At 37.5% G+C, this 20,861-nt stretch overlaps 2 protein-coding genes across 4 annotated transcripts; one reads left to right on the top strand and one right to left on the bottom strand.

The window, feature by feature from the left end:
- The first annotated feature begins 1,008 nt into the window (after positions 1–1,008).
- Positions 1,009–5,161, top strand: sult5a1 (sulfotransferase family 5A, member 1). Of its 3 annotated transcripts, none has more exons than XM_054618122.1 (6): positions 1,009–1,089; positions 1,989–2,200; positions 2,530–2,656; positions 2,748–2,845; positions 3,184–3,364; positions 4,175–5,161. In XM_054618122.1, the coding sequence occupies exons 1-6, from the start codon at positions 1,074–1,076 to the stop codon at positions 4,321–4,323; spliced, it is 783 nt and encodes a 260-aa protein (XP_054474097.1). In that variant the 5' UTR covers positions 1,009–1,073; the 3' UTR covers positions 4,324–5,161. The 3 variants fall into 3 exon arrangements, with proteins under 3 accessions (XP_054474097.1, XP_054474089.1, XP_054474080.1); XM_054618114.1 differs by having other exon boundaries at positions 1,080–1,135; XM_054618105.1 differs by lacking the exon at positions 1,009–1,089 and adding an exon at positions 1,527–1,804.
- A 9,874-nt stretch (positions 5,162–15,035) lies between these two features.
- On the bottom strand, positions 15,036–20,626 carry hp (haptoglobin). The gene is made up of 4 exons (XM_054611846.1): positions 20,525–20,626; positions 20,054–20,133; positions 17,249–17,532; positions 15,036–15,678 (listed from the first exon to the last, which is right to left on the bottom strand). Exons 1-4 carry the CDS (start codon positions 20,542–20,544, stop codon positions 15,115–15,117), a joined length of 948 nt encoding a protein of 315 aa, XP_054467821.1. The 5' UTR covers positions 20,545–20,626; the 3' UTR covers positions 15,036–15,114.
- Positions 20,627–20,861: the final 235 nt, after the last annotated feature.

Here is a 20,861-nt window from a genome sequence, read left to right as displayed (position 1 = left end):
CAAGCATCCACTCACAAAGAGAAGAAATACAACCACACCAATTACACATCTATCTGAGCAGACCATTTCTTTAAACACAGTTATCATGATTTAACACCAGAAAGCTACTTTAAAAAAAAAAAAATGTATTCAAGTGCTGTCCCAGTCTTCAAATTGTACATGATATTATTGATCATGTGGCTTATGGCTCTAAAAAAGATCCTGTTCACCAGATTAAAGCAAGTAGTACTGTGCTGGAGGCTGGAGGGTTGAGTCAGTTAGTCAATCTTTCTCTAACACCCCAGGTTCCACCCTAGTTGTGTGTAGTTTGTCTTCAGTTTGGCAACAGCAGGGGAATATGTGCACATATGAAAGAACACACCCACATAGCTGGAGATAAAATTCTGATGTGGTATGGCTTACATCAACCTCCCCTCAGAATCCTCCTTAGCCACAGACTAAACACTTCATTTGAAGTAAAAAATCTGTTCACATCATGTTTGGTTGGTGCATGCACATTTGTATTCTATATACCTTTTTAATAACCCGAAACAAGTAAAGAAAATTAAAGTGGGCTACATTTTGGGGAAGTATGTCTGAAATGATGCAGAGAACAATATGAATATTTAAATTTGATGGAATGATATAGCCACAAAACATGGATTATAATTTATTAAGTATTAACATCATATAGCCTAACATCAATAAGAACTATAACAAGTTGATACAAAATAAACATGAGATACTGTCAGTGTTTTTATCTGGAATTTAAAAGTAATTTTAAGGTTCAATGTGTACTCCAAACAAACAAGGCTGAGCATTTTCCCTCTAACTTCTGGGTCCATACAATCTAAATTACAGTAATTAAAAAATTAATTAATTAATTATTTCCAAGAAAACCTCAAATTCACACACACTAATCAAGGACTGTATGGTCTGTGTATCTTTAGATAGTTCATTTATTGGATTAAATCCAAAGAGGCAGAAACAAAATTGCTATGAACCTTCGTCTCGTCCTCCCCGCAGCCAGAAAGCCACCCTGATGGGAGGAGAGCAGCCAGAGCTTAAGAAACAAGTGGAAAACATGACAGTACATGCCACGGCTAGTTGGTAAGCATGCTATTTTCAGTGGATATCTTTGCAACACAATACAAAGGTGGGTTAAATGCAGAGAATTGTAAATTTCCCCGCTGTGGGACTAATAAAGGATTGATTATTATACTCTGTTGAAAATATTATTTCATTCTTTCACTGTTTTAGACTAGAATTCTGGCCATGTCTCACACATTTGAGGAGCAATATGACATTAAAATCAGGGTTTATGCTGTTAGAAATACGTGATTAACTATTGACAAGACTGGCATTCAAAATTCTTATTAAGTTCCAGCAACTACTGTAAATCTGAAAAAATAATGTACAGACCTGACCTGAACTAACTGTTGTAAGATACACCCATCGCCATACACCCCGTTGAGGAGTGTCATTTGCATTTCCTCTTTTAAGCTCATGTGAAGTCTGTTTGGTCACTCGGCACTCGGTCTCTCTCACAGAGCGGATGCACAAAGACTTAGAGTAGAGAGACAGGCACCGGTAGAGCTACAGAAAGGTAAACACAAAAGAAAACTATTCTAGAGGCAGCTGAAAAAGAGAGACAGACCAGCAAGCGTATCTATATCAAGGTTGGATATGGCCAGGTTGGATGTCGTAGAGACCTTTCATGGTTTAATGTTTTCTGGACACCTGCACACCCAGAACTCCTTAGAACTTGCGCTCAAATTTCCATTTCAGGACACAGATATCATCATTGCCTCCTATCCAAAGTCAGGTAAGAAGAGTCGACCAACTGATCAGGATACATTGCACTTGCAGTCTCTTCATGTAATGCAACTAACCACAAGAATATGTTGAGTAACTCCTTGTAAACATACTGTCGAAATCCATTTAAGTATGTAATACTAATTTACACAATGCATTACTACACAGTATTCTCCTCTCTTTTGTTTGAACAGGCACCACATGGATTCAGGAAATTGTGACTCTCATATCAAACAGAGGGGACCCACACATGTCCCAAACTGTCCCAAACTGGACTCGGGCTCCTTGGCTGGAGCATTATTATTTTTCTGTGATACTGGAGGCTTCACCCACCAAGACTCGAGTCATCACCACACACCTGCCCCATCACCTGCTGGGCCCCGCCCTCCAGGGCTCCAAAGCAAAGGTCAAATGTACATGTTTACTTGCCTGTTTGGAGCACAGAGAATAGAGATATGCCAATATGTATTTATTGCAGACATCAGTATTAGTGTATATGCTGGATGCATTTTCAGATAAGTATCAACTGGCACATTGATTTCCCGATTATGAGGTATCTTGGTTAAAATGATATATGAAAAAGAAATCCAAGACATCTGTATAAGAATTAAATGTTCATGTTATTTGTTTATGTAAAAAAAAGATGTATCGTTATAAGATCTTTTAGAAAATTGGTGGAGCTATACTAAGTGCAGTACAAACATTCTGACACTGCAGCTCTGTGTCCTTTCACAGATCATCTATGTGAGCAGAAACCCTAAAGATGTGGTGGTGTCCTTTTATCACTTCCACAAAATGGCCAACTTCCTACCTGAGCCAGGCTCATTTTCAGAGTTTTTAAAACGATTCCTGGAGGGAACACGTGAGTTGACATCAGGACAAAAAGACATCTATTTAATTCCTTTATTATTTCAGTTTTACTTTGAGAATAAATTTGCTTTTCTTTGCTTCAGTGCACTATGGCTCCTGGTTTGACCACATTAAAGGCTGGACCAGTCAGACAGCAACTATGAACAATCTGCTTCACATCACCTATGAAGAGATGTCGATGGTAAAGGAGAATTGATTTATCACTCATCGTACTTAATGTTCATAACCTCCCAATACAATTTGTATAAGATAATTATTAACCTTGTTCCCAAATCACAAGAGCTAGGGCAGGCCTAGAAGTGGAAGTTCACGATGCAAACATGTTGTTACTGTTTCACTTCTTCAAAGCTCGCCTTCAAAACACAACTGTAACCTTAAAATATTACTTCAGAGGTTGTAATTATGTATTAAGCATTTCAAGGAAGCTAGCGCAAACTGCAATCCAAATGTTACTTTATGATTACTTCTTATTTGAATGATTTTAATATTATTACCGTACTCTCTTCTTCCTGCTGTCAGGACATACAAGGCGCCATAAAGAGGGTGAGCTCTCATCTTCAGAGCCCCTTGCTGGAGGACGAAGTCAACAACTGTGTGAAAAACTGCAGCTTCAGCAGCATGCTAGACAACAAGATGGCCAACTACACTCTGGTCACTGAGGACATAATGGATCATAACAAGGGCTCCTTCATGAGAAAAGGTGGGGCTTTTTTTTCTATCACATGCTGATAAATCAAACTTGGTTGATTGACTGTATCCTATGTCTGACAATATGTGATCCAAATTAAGAGAAAAAAAAGCAGTGGTTACCAAAATTGCTATCAATTAAAAAATGATCAATATTCTGCACAGCAATCAATTGCTCTGACAAAAATAAAAAGAGAACAAAAGTCAGTATCTGTGGCTGTCGCAGGACTGTAATAAGCTGTCCAATCCTTCTCTGCCTTTGCACTCATTGCTCGCCCCTGGAGTCATCCACATGCTGCTAGCTTTACAGTTGTAAGTACTAACAATAGCCATGTTTACTTTCATTATATGTTTACGTTTATAATTATAATTTTTGGGGAGATCTAAAGTGACGGGCTATCAGTGTTGCTGACTTGGCGACTTTCTTGCTAGCTATAACAACTTTTGGAGCTGGTGCTGACAGCTACTCTCATCGGCACCACTGGGCTGTTTTTTTCAGGTTGGACAATTTTTTTTATCTAGTTTACTCTTGCAAGGACTCAGGATTACCAACCCTTGCTTTAAACAACAAAGATTAGATGAGAAGGCATGTGAATCAGCACATTTTCCAGGATGTCAAACTATTTCTTTAAAAGGTTAGTTTACAGCCGTAATATCTGAAAACACGTGAGTCAGCAGGTCTATATTTAAAATTATGATCAGTTGAGGAGGAATTTTTTTTTTATCATACATGTACATTTACCTGTGATCTATAAGGTTTTAAAATAACCTATTTGGAATTTAATTAAATCTTATCCCTCCCTATTCACTCTCTACAATTCAGGTAAGATTGGAGACTGGAAGAACATGTTCACAGAGGAGCTCAATCAATATTTCAAAAGCGTCTTTGATTCAAAGATGGAGGACTGCATTCTAGAGTTTGTGTGGGATGAGCAGGATAAAGACGAGACAAATGCTAATGAATCCCACTGAAGAACAAAATACTGTGAAAAAAAGCGAAATGAAGCTAGATATCATGTTGCTTCCTGTGAGATGGATCCCAAGTGGATGGTTTTCTCCAGGTTGTATTTTAAATGAATAAAGGGCCACTTTGTGACATGTAATGCTCTGTACCCTTCTTATGTATACTGCACACTTGCTTCTATTAATACACCTGTGCTTGATGGTACACTTGTGATGATGTATTCAATCTTTTGATTCATATTATGCATGAATAAATCTCAGATCAACTGAATCCTCTTACAGTGGATCACAACCATGGTCCCAATTATGTGTTTTTGGTGCAGAACAAGTGGTGCTTAAGGTTGCTAATGTGCAGTACAAGCAAATGTAAGCCACACAAGCTCAAATTGTTGTAGATATCTCTGTTATTTAGAGGTCAAAAGAGTTGCATCTCCCTTCTAATTAAAATCCCAGAAAATAAAACCAATATATTATTATAATGCAACGTCAATGTAATTCTAATAATCTAACAGCACATATCCTCTGTATATCTGCTGAAATTTGAGTTTCTTAAGAATACAGAGTTGAGAGCACCAATGTTTAGCATATACAGTATGAAGCAATGTGTTTTTGTCTGTTGCAGAATTCTGCGTTATAAATAAATTTGCTTTAGGAAAGACTGGAAAAATTACTACATCACTGTCTGGTTGAAAATGTGTTGAAATATTTATCACTGTAAAAGGGAAATGAAACAGGAAATGATCTCAAATGTAGTTTGTGACTGAGGTCAACTTAGATACATGTTGTATCTAAGTTGACCTTTGATAAAAGGTTAACTTAACTAAACCATATAAAAGAAAAGAAACACCCTGGCTGACACCGTTTGATGTGTGTGAATTTGCAGGTGTTGGATAGTATGTCTGCAAATGTAAACAAGTTGTATAAAGCCTTTTGTGGCTTCAGAACTGCTTCAAGTGCAAGTTTGAAAATGAAAACCCTGGTGATGTGGAGATAGAAAGAAGCGAGCTTACCAGATCTCTATAGTCGGCTTATCGTCTCTGCCTGAAGCTAGAACCTCAAGGATAAATTAGCTGCTACTAGCTAAACACACATGAACCTCCGACTGAACTGTTGGCAGTCAAGATGCATTTTGGGTAATGTAGATGCCCGGCTTTGACAAGGGAGAAGAATGCGTACTATAACACAGAAGGTGTAAAATATCCTTTACCTACCATCAATTTAGATCAGCTTTTATTTAAAAAAAATGTAAGATTCCATTGTGATTCCATAATGTTATAGGAGTGCAATGCTAAATTGGTGAAATATCCCTTTAACTGTTGGTGTTTAACTTTAAAGACCAACTTTAAAGTCACTTGAATAATAAAATAATTCTCACATTTACCTCTTTTGCATTCTCATCATGCAGAAAAGACATTTGGTTTAATCTGTCCACGTAAGCTTTATGTCCAGAAGAGATCTGCTGCAAGCCTATTACAGTGGAAACATAACTAGTCCATATGCAAAATGTTGATTGTTGATTGGAGAGTGTTGTGTGGATTGTCCAGCCTGACACTTTAAGCGTCACATATTAGATTCCATTCACCTCCACTGTATCGGAGTAGCAGCAAACCTGGATATCAAAACCTGGATGTTCAGACCCCAGATGTAAATAAGAACATTTCTGGTCATACTTAAGTTGTTTTGTACACAACAGAAAACTTGGTGCCGCCAAATAGGAAAGAAAAACGACTTCATTATTCGAACACGATTTTATTTGAGAAGTGAAGATTGTTTTAAAGATGCTTGAAGTGCATTCAAACTTCACACTTTTTTTTTCAAAACAAGGCTACAGCTGTCAAGACCAGCTGTCATACATTTTTAACATAGATGGTTGTTCAGCTGTGTAGAGATGATTTGAATAAATAGCAGCATAGCCTGGTACATTAGTTTGCTTTCAATGCCTCAATAGTGTGCTGCTTATGCATACCAAGCTTATTCTGAATGTTACGGTGGTGTGTCTGTCTGTGAGTGTCAGGGATTCAGTAGAAAAGGACCCACTAGCAGACACACAGCTCTTGGTTCAGAGTAGATTTAATAAAGTTCTCAAGCAACAATCCAAAGGGCAAAAACAGTCTCGTAGTCAATAGGCAGGCAGAGGTCAAACATCCAAAAGTCAGAACAGAGTCCAAGGCAAAGGTACCCAAAACACAGAATCCAAACAGGGCAGGTCAAAAATCAGGCAAAGGACAAAAATCATAGGCAGACAGAGTATAACAAGACTTACTAAACGCTGGAAAGGCTAAGGTATTAACTGGCACGATCTGGCAGAGACTACAAGGCACACCGGGCTTAAATACCCACAAACCAATCACCACAAACAGAAATAAGGTGTGCACACAAAATGGCGAGAAAACAAACAAAGACAGGGTGGAGTCAGGGCCACATGGCTTTTCAAAACAAAAACAGAAAACACATGACCACACCACATGATCAAAATGTAAACAAAAAGCACAAGAACTCAAACAGCAAGGTTACTAACAGTGAGTACTTCATGTTGGTGTGTAAGGACCTGTGTGACAGCTTAATGCATTTGTGTATTGCATGTGTGTATTGTATATGTACACACACGTATACATGTGCACATTTATTACTGATGTCAGCCGGCCTAATTGAAAAGTAACAACATTCAAACTCAAGCTTATGCAAAAATGAAGAATATTGTCTGCTCTTTTCAAAACGTGTTGCAAAAGCCAGAGTTCCTTATTTATTTGTCTCTGTGTCTTCCTTCCCCTTCTGACATTGATCTGTTTGACCTTTGTTAAACTTGCACAAAGTAATCGAGGTGACAAGGGCTCCGATGTACTGTGTATCAGCTGCTAATAAAGTCCATGTACGTTCACACATACACATGACTGTGGCTTTTGCGCACACACTCACACATTTCAGCCAAGTGATAAGTTACTTCACACTTCTTTATACTTCCTCTCTGCTAAGGGGAAGGAGGTTGAAGGGTAAATCTGATGTCACTCGGTTCATGACAGTTCAAAACCACAGACTGCTCAAATAAATAAAAATAAATAAATATATATTATATTGTTGCTAGCCTGTTTTGACATTTACATTTTGAGCAGTTAAAATACTTATCTACTGTTATTAAACCCACACAGAAGCTTTGTTAATGTTCACCGATCAAATTATTGAATTATCACCTTCATCATTAAGGGGAAAGACACCATATTCATTAGTTTAATGTTGTGTACATTCCACACAGGCTTTTTTTTCTTGCTAATAACACCTCTGCTCAGATTGAAGTAGTGCTGAACTCTGCTGGAAGCATCATAAACCAACAGGAATAATAAAAATATACATAAGAACTCCTAACCTAACAGATGCAGCATTGCTATTAGGCATATATTTTTCTTCATAACCCTATTATTTAAACTGTTTAAACCATATACACTGCAGTACACTGACTCACTAACAAGTCCTCCAAAATGAATGGTATTATCTGCTGGTATTATATGTGGGAGAAACTACAATCAATAAGCTCTTTACAACTTGTTAATAGATATATTTTCAACAGACTTTCAAGACAATGTTTAGAAATCATAGCTCATCTTGCCAACACTGGACCATCTCTCTCCTTCTGCTCTACCGCTTAAGCATCATATCATATTTATTGTTTGTAGTTTAGCTACAGATTATCAGTTGATGATTGTTATGAATGGGAAAGTACCAGGAGGTCTGATAATGTATAGAGAAATTACATGATGTCACTCCTCTTGCCACTAGGTGGGCTTGTTTATCTCTCTCACAGGTCGAACGAGACTAGAAGACTATTGTTTCTCTACAGAAAGTATGCTGCTAGACTGCCCCGTTAATACATGTATGTGTGGGAGGATAAATCGTTGTGGACCGCAGTGAAAATGTTGTTTTATTTAAAGGCGAAACATCAACAAATATGGATTGAATCTGAATATTTAGATAGATTAAAAAAAAAACATGTTGTGAATTATGGAAATGATTACATCTTTCTTTTTTCAATGAGTTTTGACTTTTGGAGCTAGCCCTAGTAATTGTAGCCCTGACTGCGGCAGGAAAGATTTCCGCTCTCATTAGCAAAATCAATGCAAATGCCATGGATATGGCAACAGATGTGTCTCCAGTCCAAGGATATTTATATCTATGGGCATATCTCTCGTTTTTGGAAGGTAATTTTGTGCATTGTTTTCTTAAAGCAATTTGTTAGTTGGGTAATTTAAATATCGCCCGATCCTAAATGAAAGGTACTCAAATCAGGGTATCTCAGCCTCATCTGCACCAATTTTTTTTAATCTTTTTATAAGTCTCTTTCTGGTTCCATAACTGTATGTAAATGCAGTAATTAATCACTGCAAAACACCTTTAACACAATTTCAAAATGACCTAAGCAGAATGACCTATTAGTGATAGCCAGTAAAGTTGTGCTAAGGTAGGGCAAATGCACCATCACCTTTAGATTTGGTTGACCATATTATATTATTTTGGGTGAAACCTGACACATACTGTGGAATCCAAATGATTTTACTAATTCAGAGTGATGCTTCCACCTGTCTGAAACTAATACATTTCGGTTTAATGTTAAAAAGGGAGCTCTTTTAAGCTGCATCAGTCCTTTAGTTGTTGTTGTTAGAGGAGGGGTGCATATTTACAGAGCTGCAGCTGAAAGTGCGCTGACCTTTTTCTTTTTTGCTGTGGAATGGTAACATGACAACCCATGAGAAGATGCTATTGGAGAGGTTTGTGCACACTGTAAACATCCATTATATCATGATACCAGAATGGCCACGACAGCAAATAAATGATATACTGACTGTACTCATCCTGCAAATGTCTTCTTAAAAACTAGGTAAATAAACCAGAAAAAATAATAAGGCAGCTTGTGTTGCTTTTTAAACGTATATATGAATCATAGATGATTTTTATCTTATCAAATAATCAATCAAAAATAATCAATCATTCAATTTATTTATTGCCTTATTCATTATTGAAATGGTTGCTGGCAACTGTCTGTATAAGAAAACCCTGAGGTTTTTTTTTTTTGTTAAAGCTAAATATTGAGTCTCCACAGTTGGTTTTGTGCTGAAAATGAGAGGGTGCGACAGTCAAGGTTTGGTATGAGAAGAAAATGCTGCTCCACACTTAGAGAGGACTGCAGGTAACCACATATGTGACTGACTGTATGCCTGGATGATGGAGGTGTGAGAGGATAAAGAAGAACATGAGCTTCAATCATTGGCATTAAAATGTCTGAACTACCTGATCTGGTTTGTTCATATCTCACTGACAAGTACCAACACTTTTCTCCTTTTTTTTTTTCTTTAAACGCAGATGTTTTTGTTGTTTTCAAGGTACAAAAACACAACCTTGAACCACTTGTACTTATTTCTCTTTTCTATTACAGCTTTAAAAGCCTGTGCCTCTGCAGTAAAACACACAAAAAAATTCACACTCATATGGACTTCCTTCCTTCAAACTTGTGACTTTATTTTTTTTATAGGGGAAGTTGTGCAAACTATCTACGATAACTGATGTTAGAATTTAAGTATCCACTGCTTCCAGAACTCTGAACTGCAGCCAGCATCTCTAACTCTGTAGTCCGACACATCGGCTGTAGTCTGTGGCTATAAATCTAACATCTACTGCGTATTTCAGCCAGCATTCTCTTCCCCTTCCATTATCTGCGCTATATATTTTGCAAGGGCACTGTAGCTGCATCCTGTGCCTAGCGCTGCTCGATATTATTGTGATTGGTTTAAAGAAATACAAACAAGCCAGAGAATTTTACCCCCTATAGCAGAATGATAACATGTGGAGCCAGACCAATTCTTTAGTGCTGACACGGCGCTGTGGAGATAGGTCTGGCTATGCAAGATTACAAATTTTGTGAAACAACTCAAAAGGGTGAGGTGTTGCTTTTAGTGCGGCTTTGTTTTTTTGCTGAAGACACAACTGAGCCAACCAGTCTTGATGGGGGGCCCTGAGAGTGAATAATTGGGATATCTAACGATAGGTAGGGTCAACAGCTTAATCACTGTGATACATAACAATATTAAAAAGTGCATGCAACACTTAAACACAACTTAAACATGTTCAAGTTTATCATAGGTACATGTTATTGTAAGTGCATGTTATTGTTAGTGCCCTCAACAATGGAACAATGGACTTGATTGTTCTTGGACTTGAACTATCACGGCTCCTTATTGCGTATTATTGATTATTTAATCAGCACATTGTATTTAACAACAGGTATTCTAAACACTGGTTGTCATCCGCAGTTAACTTTCTTAATTTATACTAATTGTACAAGGACCGCTGCTGGGTCGGTGGTGTAAACATATTATTCAATGCATTTATTTAAATTTGACATTTAAAGTAGCATTATAATGCTGTAGTCGGTAAAGTTGGAGTTACACAATTAATAGCAAATGTAGTAAAGTATAAATTGCAATATATCCCCGAGAGGCGTAGATGAGAGAAGTATCATAAAATCAAAAAATCTCTCAGTCTAATTTAAGTGCTTAAACTGGTGACAAAAGTTACAGAGCTGAGCCTAAACAGGACACTCTTATGATAATGGAAAAAACGAACAACTAAAATGCCTTTTCAATTGCCTTTAAGGATCCAGATAAAAGGGTGGATTATTGTGAATAACTGCCAGGAGCAGAGAGAGATCAGCACTACAGTAGCTCAGACAGGACTTCCTAATAATTAGATTTTATGAGTGTTATGGCACTTCATTATTTTGTCTGTTTCCTGATGATATCAGTTTAATATTTGAAGGGAAGTATCATTCATGACCAAGCAAGCAAACGTGAATGTGCTTATCTTTGACTAATAAAAGACGGAGTAAATCCTGTTTTGGCAAGCAGTGGAAAGTGGCCCATCAGGTAATAATAATAATAATAATGGATTTTATTTATATAGCACACTTTAAAATACAAAGAAATCTCAAGGTGCTGCACAGGGTAGAACAATCACAATAATCAAATATAATAATAAAACACTAAAAACAAACAAAAAATAAAATAAGAATTTAAATAAATTAATTAATTTAATCATAATGAAATCTAAGAATATATATTAAAACTGAACAACCACCCAAACACAAGAAATCTAAATTACCAAGACCTTAGGGGAAGGCAGAGAGGAACAGGTGAGTGACACAGTACGACATATCTGTTGTAATATTGCCTTGTGAAAAGCTTGGTGTGTTTGTGTGTGTGGTAAGTACAGTCAATACGAAGGTGGGTGATGAAGCTCAGAAAGCTTCCGTTTCCCAGTTACACATGAGGACAGAGTACATAACCTGGCAGCTGAGTACACATCACGCTTCAAACAGCAGAAAAATACCATTAATTTGTTATGTTTAATGATTTAATCTACAGATGGCCGGTATCAGCAGAACATTCTGCTCCATGCTTACCCTCTGTTTAATGTGAGACGCTATCGACAATCACTATACGTGTCAGGATGAATGATCAGAGACTGCCACATTCAGTGAATCTTAACAGAGGACCTTCTCCATGTTTTCTTTGCATATCTAATAATGGGTACAATAATACTATAACACTGATAATCATGATCATAAATTGATTATACAGCTTTACAGAACCAGTAAAGAGTCTTGCACCAAATCTCTGCTGCAATATTTCAACCTTCAACATTTGAATAGGTGCCTAAACAAATTAATGTTTATTATATATTTATGACTGGAAAATCTTGACACACAATGCTACCCTGCATCTGAAATTAATCCTCAGACTGATAGCTTTCAGATGATTTAGACTCTTATCTACTGTTGATGCCTCACTGCTTCTCTCGCCAAGGTAAGTGTTGGAAAAACTGCTACTGCATAAAACAATGCAGTTGAGGTGCATGTACAGGTGAGATGTTTATTAAAACAGTATCTATTTCAGAGGTGAGGAACACATCATTTAACAATGTCATTGGTCAGTATTTATTATACTTAGATTTGCTCATATATATTAATCACTTGACTTATAATTGATTTAATGATTAAAAAAACTAACTGACGGAACAGGTTACATGTAAATGTTGTTACCATCTTAGGGGTTGGGCCTGTGAACTGTTAGTCACAGATTTTTGACACTTTTGTCACACTTAGCAACTGAGAAACGCGGTCTCAATTAAGGTTTTAGAACAAACGCATATAGTCTTACATAAAGTACATGCTAACATAATATTCATCATCCAAGCTAATTCTGGATTAAAATGCAGTGAGAGACTGTTCGTGTTGTGACCTCAGCCGGGGCTCTGCCGCAGTGATGGAGCCAGAGAGAGTACATTCTGAGACTGGTTTAGAGTAATGTTCCTTGACAGGGACATTAATATTTTAGAAGCCATAGAGGAGAACTTCATGTACCCTGCTGCAGACCTGCTAAAAGTACTTCCTTCAACAGCTCCACTTTTGTTTAACCTAAAAAATGCTCCAAATCTTGACATAACAGCTGAAGAGAGAGCTTGTCTCAAAATCTCTTTCTACTGCCAATATTGTATCACTAACTGTGAACCAAGACACACTCATGTATGCACGGCCGGCCCATGACGGACTGATGATGTGATGAGTAAACTGAACCTCCCAGTTAGTGCCTCAAGTGAGAATTTGAAACGGGCCAACAAATTCCTCCAATCAGATGCTATAATTTACAGGTTTGGGGCGTGGTTATAATTTTCCAACCGCTGGTGAAAGATTGGCTGTGAGACCCAAATCAGAGTATAGCCAATAAAAAGTAAAAACGTCCACAAATCAGGTTGTCAAAAGCTAAAATCCTCTATGAACCTTATCAAAGATCCTACAAGGTATCTGAACTCTACTGGGACTGTTTCCCTATCTGAGTCAAGGGCAAATTTGTGATTTATGATTTTGGGCTACGTAGATAAAACTGACTTGACTTGAACACTATTCTTTCAAAAGACATCCATTCAAGACCCCTTGAAGACTTCTTATGGATCTCACTGTGGTTCTGAGACGACCTGCCCAAATTCTTATCCTTAACCTGAACCATCTCTGAACCAAAACAAAACCTTTTTCAACTTCATGCCTGCCTAAAGATTAAGAGAGTTTAATCACGACTATGTTTTTCATTTGAACAGATTTTCACAATCCAACACATCCATGCTAATAGAGTTGGGACAAATAATCATAGATACAAAATACATTTTCTTTTGATATGTTACACACACTTGCTGACTTTGCTTTATGGCAATCATTATAACTCTAATATTTGCTCTGCATGTACCTTTCATGTTTCCCCATCAAAATGTCTACAACAGGTCAGTTTAACAAGTGTTTGTGCTTTAATTATGAAGGGCCTCATAGTAACATTACACATCTGTTTTCTGTGAAAAAAAATCAGCGGTGCATATATAATTTATAATATATGTGCAAACCTCCTCGGAAAGATCATGTGTTAATAGAAATAAAGCATATTGAGAGTCACTGTTGATCACCATGTGAAGTCAACAGCAGCTGGTCGGGAGAGAAGAGACAGTAATCTGATGTCTCGCAGGAAATCAAGATGCAACATTTCTGCAATAGGTTTATTGGTTTAATACAGTGGTGGTTTCCTTTGTCGAAGCTGTCGGTTGAATCTTTATAGCTATAATTAAAATATAATGATAGTAATGTCATCCTCTTCACTCCCATCCCCTGAACCTGAGCTTGTATATTCTTATTCTACACTGAAAAAGACCCAGAGGAATTTAACCAGTTATCTCTGCCTTTCACTTTAGATTTTTTCCTCCCCTCTTATCTTTCTCTGCAGTATTGTACTGGCTGGACGGGCAGCTGTCAACACCCCACTTTTTTGGCCTGGAGAAAAGCATTTGTTGTTTCGGCAGTTCATGATCTGTGGCAGAGTGGACACATTTGTCAGACAAAAATATCTTTCAAGTCCTACTGCTACTGGTGGGGGAAAAATAACATGTGTGAGCAACACTTGGAAAAATCAGATTCTGAGTTGTGTCATTTATTTCTATTCCATCGTCAACTTTTGCTTTCACGCTGATGACTGCACATGATGAAATGTCGCTCCAACCTTTGAAGCCCTCAAGTTATTTTTAAAAGTTAACTGTCTACCAGTGAAATGCGTCATGTGGGCACACTAGTTGATTTTTTTAATCAAAAAGGCCTCCAAATGAAATGACACAATATTTGCTTAAGGTTATCGAAAGATCACAGTCATGTCAGTTGAGAACAGGAAGCAAACAGCAGTCTCCTGTGTCAAAGTCCAATATTTTGTTCACCTATCCAACCACAGAACCAAACATCCCACTTGTAAATGTTTTAAGCTGTTCTAAACAATCACACACATCCCATCATAGAGGGGCGAGACACAGTAATACGTGCGGATAACAGCACACACTTGCAGTCTTTCTTGGAAGGCTTTCATAAAGTTACAATCGAGTCATTTGTAAAAATGACAAGTGATAGTAGTAGTTGTGGAAATAATGGAAAAGGAAGCTGAGTTAATTACAAGGGCACACTACTTCCTCCTTTATAATTACTACTGCTGCTATAATCTAAACATGTTTCTGGCCATTTGCTGACGGATATGATGATTTTGTTCTTTGGAGGGCAAGTAGTTTGTATAATGGCAAACAAGAAGAATTTAAAATACTGGATTTTATTCATTTTTTCCTTACCGATCACAACATTAACTTACAGAACACATTAGTGGTAATATTTCAAGTGTTTAATAAAATTCACTGATTCAGGACCTTACAATGATTTCTCTACAAAATCAAAAGGCTGAAGCTCTATGGCTGCCGTGAATACATCTTAGACATTGCATCAGAGCGCAGAGCAGGTGATTTCTCTGTATCTCCTCTGATGACGCTGTGGATCCAGGGCAAATACGAGGAAATCTTCATGTAGACTCCGTACTTGTGCCTCTTGCAGGACTTGTCAAAGGAAAGGATCCCTGCAGCGTAGATGTCCCCAGTGTTAGCATCTGTGACAGCCAGAGCGCTTCCTGCATCGCCAAAACAAACATTTTCCTCATACTCGGTGGGTCCGGTGCAGAACATGTTGTCGTCTACAGCTGGTGTGAACTCGATACGTTCATATTCTGCCTTACAATCAGAGTGATTGGCCAGGGGAAGTACGAGGTATTTGAGTGATGTAGCAGGGGTGAGGAGGATCCCCCAGCCCCAGCCGGGGATGACCCCTGACCCCCTCACGGTGTCTGCCAGGCTATGTCCTCTCTCTGGCAGGGGGATGGGGGTCACTTTATCGGTCATAACCACAGGCTCCTTCAGCTGGATCAGAGCCAGGTCGTTGTCCCAATCAGATCGGTTCTGGAAGCCAGGATGGAGAACAACCTGCCCGAGGGGAAGTAAAATACAAGAGATGACTGCATGTTTTGGTGACCATTTCTTGTCACTGTCTGGTGATATTCTATATTTTTGTTCCAGTCAACAAATCCCATGAAAAGACCAAAACCAACAATGATTTAGTTATTCATACTTTTCGAAATACCCCAGCCTCTCAGTTCAAAGCCCATCTGTTTGTACTGAAGTCAAAAACCTTTAAAAACTGGTCTAGAATAAAGTATAGCACAGTCGAGTGGCAAAAAAAATTTAGAAAAAAAAAATTCATAGTCACTCAAAGTAACTCATACAGGGGTAAATAGTGTATTTGACTGGGATTATTTTCACCCGGAGATTAATACACATTCGGTGCACTAATGAGTACCGCTGATATCAGGAGAGTGTAAAGCTACTATTCCCAACCCACTAGGAGGCCTCAGAGCAACATCTAGTTGGCCGCTGGGGTACTGCCAAATGTTAAGATTCAAAAAAAATAATTATATAGGTAATTTCATATCTAAATGACCTCCAGAATAAAAATAATAATAATAATAATAATTAAAATGCATAATGAGTTCAAAAGTTCGGTTATGTTTGAAAATCACAACGCCAATCACGACAAATCATCAGGAAGAGACAAACGTGTCATGCCACTGTTAGCTAGCTAACTTTACCCGGCAGTGACACAAAATGGTTCGGGTTTTCATATGAAAAAGTGACGGGCGAGACAGCAGTAAACGCTACAAAGCATGTGGTGAGAAATTATGACAAAGGGCATACCAAATTTAACTGCCCAGTTTATTAGTTAATTTCTCCTTTTTTGTCATTTTTTCTCTCATCTATTTGGGAAGGTGATCCTCTGAATTTTTTCATCAATCAAAAATGGGCCTTAAGTTCCGAAAAGTTGAGAACCCCTGGTGTAAAGTATGTTGGCTCAACTCAAAATAAACTAAAGTGGCCATGTTCATAGTAACGAGGCAAAGAACATGCTCCTGTTGCAACTGGGATCGATTCATTCTGGTTTTTGGTCTTTGCATGGGATTTGTCGATAGTTAAAATATTGCCAGCCTTATCTGTATTTTTTAGGATTACATGCTCCTTTATGGTTGAGAAAATCCTCCTTACGCAAGTCTCAAACTTCCTAAAGGCTTTTATCAAGAATCCTGAAAAACAGACAATCTTGCCTTGACACTGTAGCTGTGTCACACTGGCAAAACATGAAAGACAATTCAGATGAGCCATCTTCTCATGATTGCTTGATTACAGGATATGGAAAAAATCCTATGTGGAAAATGGAAATGAGTCATGAGCATAAGATGCAAAAGACATACATTTTTCTCTCTATTTGCTATAATGGTGCTGCCATAAAAATATGGTATGTTTTAAGAAATAGAACAAACTCATGATAGACAAATAAGAAAATTTACTTGTCCGTGCATTCAATTTTACATATTTCCTGCAATTCAGGACTGCATTATAGGGACCTATGGAAATCCACACACTAATCACAAACAACATGCGTTTGAATTGCGGCCGCAGAGGTAAAGATTTGTATTTCAGATCAAATGTCTTTCCTGCTCACCTTCTCTACAGCAACCTCTCTGGAAGCATCAGCTTCTACCCGCCCAGTGATTCCCAAGTACACTTTAGGAACAACTGGATCTTTGCCCTGAGTGTGTGGTCGACTCTTCCTGACAAAAAGGTTCCTGCCAGCTGTCAAAACCCAGCGCTCAGAGATGAGAGCACCGCCTGCATAGCCTCCGTCCAGCATGCTGTCACTGATGTAGACCATGGCCTGCCAGGGGACAGGAGGAGCCAGGGTCCCCCCAACCATTCTTTTGGATCGGGGTGATGCCAACCTGGATGCTGGGTAATAAACAAAGCACAGGTTAACTCATATTTTATATACGGTATCTGTATCTATGTATTGTTTTGTTTTTGCATTTGAAGGATTTTTTCTTAATTTGTTTCATAATCACAGATATTTTCCCCTTATGACCTACAATGTGAATTAGGTAAACACAACATTTTGTTAAAAATGATGCTTCCCAAATGGGCTTGTTGTAGGTGGTTTAAAAATCAAGTCCCCAAATGGTCAATAAGGCGGATCCAAAAGGACTTAAATTAGGCTCCTTAAATTAAATATCATCATCTTTGCAGGACAATGACTCTACCAAAAACCAGACTTCCTCCTGGTTACAGTCTACACTCTTTGATTATGTTGATTATCAAACTAAAAGCTCATTCTATCTTTTTTCAACTTTTATGCATTTCACAAAAACAACCTTTGATATTCATTTTCTTTTCAAATCTCAAAGAGTCCTCCTGAATATATTAAGCTTAGCTAACCAACTAATTACTTAAATTAAATCCAAGATGGCTGTTTAGAGCTGAGATATTAAGAACGCTTCGCCAGTTTTGAGTTATTAATCTGTGTTAAACACTGTTGACAGCATATTTGTTCCCTCTCATAGAACCTAAAAATATTTAATAAAATATGTTCTCCTTGGCACTTAGGTTATCACGTTGTAGCACATGCACTGCATTAAAAATCATATTGTTATCACTTCTTCAGATCTGCTGGTGAGCGTGATGCATTCATGCTCTAAGGGTTTCCTCCAGAAACAGTGGCCTGTATTTTCCATCCACTTGCTGTGCTTTGATCCACAAGTCTTTTATATGTGGCTGATATAATCAAGAAAACTGGTTCAAGTGATCTTCTTTTTAGAGTAATGCAACATGATTAGTACACAGATGTGGTTATTCTACATCATGACCAATAATTATTTCTGGTGTCTTGTTTGATCGATGTGATCAACACAAGAAACAATGGCTTACAAGCGCAATTAAATTAATTAATGACTAATTAGTTTGATGCATTAGAGAGACTTCATGAATATTAAATGTTTTCTCTCATTATTTTCGTCTTTTTACTGAAAATGTGCCATCAACAAATTATTTATCAACATGCCTCCAGTCAGTTAAGCACCATCTCTTAGACGTCTCTTATTTTTAAGGGATGTTTGAAGAGAAGCAGGGAAGCAGGCGATTTCCCTGTCAGATACTGTAGCTTTGTAGCCAGATGAAGGACACTATCTGAAATGAAAAGTAATAGCCCAGCCCTCAGAGCCTGCAGGAAAGCCTGTGTCACTTCATGCGGTAGTTATCCATCTGAACAGCAGCTGTCGAGAAGCCATTAGTTTAAAACAGTAGCTTCAGAGAACTGGAGCCTTTGGTCCATTGGACCCACTTGAATATGTTCTGAAGAAAAATGCTGCTGTTTAGTCACTATAGACACAGATGGGGTTATACATTCTGACTTTATATCTATATATGATTCCAGCTTAAAAGTATTTCACTCTGTAGGATGTGTTTTGGTAAAAAGCCACAATAACCAGTTTAACATTATTAATTGAGTTACGAGGTAAAGATCAAATAGTTCGTTGGTTTGCCACTTTGGCCAGACTGAAATATCTCAACAATTATAGAATGGATTTCCTTGAAATCAGGTACAGGTAACAATGGATGAATCTGACTGACTTTAGTTTTCTCCAGACTTTTCCTCTAGCGCAACCAACTGGTCAAAGTGTTCACTTTAAGTTCACTTCCAGTGACAATTCTTGACTGCTACTGGTTTGATTGGCTCAAACATTTTGGACAGACATTCATTGTTCCCAGACAATTTGTCTAAGGGACTCTGATGATCCCCTAACTATTCCTCTAGCAGCACCATGAGGAAGATGGTATTGAGTGAAATGTTTCCACACCTATGTTATGGGTTGGAGTGAAATTCATCCAGCGACATTATCAGGTACATTTTTTTATTTGTATATTACTTTGGTTTATAGAAGTGGAATTCCCTGCCTGACAATCTAATGCAGGCAAACTCAATATCCACTTTTTCTCTCAAAATCTGTTATTCATATTATGGGTTCCTCTTAACCGATGGAATGTTTAGAAGTTTTAAATAATTTTATCTAATTTAATCTTTTACTTTTTATTTAATTTTCTTCTTTTATTCCTTATTTGCATGCATTTTGTAACATTGTTTTTGAAAAGTTGCTAAATAAATATTTTATATCAAGATTAATTAATAAATGATGCTAATCAGCAAAGGTAAGCGTATGTTAAAATAATGTGGTGAACTAGGGAAACGATATAACTGCTAAACTTCAGCATGTTATCATTGTAAGTAGTTGACATTAGCATTTACCCCGAGGCAACACTGTGCTAAAGTACAGCCTCAGCTGCTGGTACTGTACAGCTGTAGACTTAAGATATTAATCATCAAATATTGAATCATGATGTAAAAACTAGAACTTGGTTTTGAATTAAGACACCATGTTTATCTGTGTATGGCATGTTTGTGTTTGTTAGCGCATGCTACCTGACACAGAGCGTTTCATCCTTTCATCAGTTTGAGCCAGACAGGCCGATGCAGCCAAGAGGAGCAGAGTCAGAGAAATCCTTCAAACAACAACAGATTTACACAATTAACAAAACACTTAATGTTTCATTTGCCATTTAAGGATCAAGAATGACAAATTGTACACAAATCAGATATTCAATTACAGGGTTAGATAACTAAGCATTTGATTTACTAGAGCTGACAAATAATTTCTGGATCATTATTAGAAAATTCAACAAAGTTTAAAAGCATTTTAAAATATATTAGATCAGACCTTTCATTGTAAAATAAATATTACACTTACAAATTGTTACCCTTTTGCTGTAAGTATTGTCAAGGCTCAGCTAGAATGTTTTTCATCCTAGGTATATAATATTTGGTACTGAGGAAGAGAGATTTATAGTCAGGTGTGTTCAAAGAGATAGATTACAAAAGAATACAATAACTTACATTTTGTTGATAATATTCATCTTCTGCAGTGATGGTTACAATCTCTCCTTCTTGAGTGTGTTGTACATTTTGGAGCAGGGAGTATTTATATCTGATGAGGTATTGAGCATCTGCCAGGGAAATTTGTGCTTGGCAGAAAAACATTGATTCCCGGAATCTGAAATAAAGGTTTGCGAAATCTCTGTTCCAACAGCACATGTTTATTTTATGATAAAGGGAATTCAGCTCAGTCTGTAACCTTTAACGGTAATCTTGAAAAAATACCACAGCACAACACTTCTTGTGAATGTTTTCACTGTTTTAATTGTGTGGTGAAAAACATCCTGATCATGTTTAA

Source organism: Anoplopoma fimbria, chromosome 2, assembly GCF_027596085.1.
Source record: "Anoplopoma fimbria isolate UVic2021 breed Golden Eagle Sablefish chromosome 2, Afim_UVic_2022, whole genome shotgun sequence".
Lineage (NCBI taxonomy): Eukaryota > Metazoa > Chordata > Actinopteri > Perciformes > Anoplopomatidae > Anoplopoma > Anoplopoma fimbria.
Note: the sequence above shows the minus strand (reverse complement) of the source record. Positions and strands in the feature narration are given on the sequence as shown.

Coding starts and splice junctions, on each gene's coding strand:
- sult5a1 (XM_054618105.1), top strand. CDS start 1,666: ATGGCCAGGTTGGATGTCGTAGAGACCTTTCATGGTTTAATGTTTTCT. Junction 2,846..3,183: donor CCTATGAAGAGATGTCGATG/GTAAAGGAGAAT, acceptor TCCTGCTGTCAG/GACATACAAGGCGCCATAAA. Junction 3,365..4,174: donor GGGCTCCTTCATGAGAAAAG/GTGGGGCTTTTT, acceptor TCTACAATTCAG/GTAAGATTGGAGACTGGAAG.
- hp (XM_054611846.1), bottom strand. CDS start 20,544: ATGAATATTATCAACAAAAT. Junction 20,134..20,524: donor ATGAATATTATCAACAAAAT/GTAAGTTATTGT, acceptor TGTTGTTTGAAG/GATTTCTCTGACTCTGCTCC. Junction 17,533..20,053: donor GATGAAACGCTCTGTGTCAG/GTAGCATGCGCT, acceptor TTTATTACCCAG/CATCCAGGTTGGCATCACCC.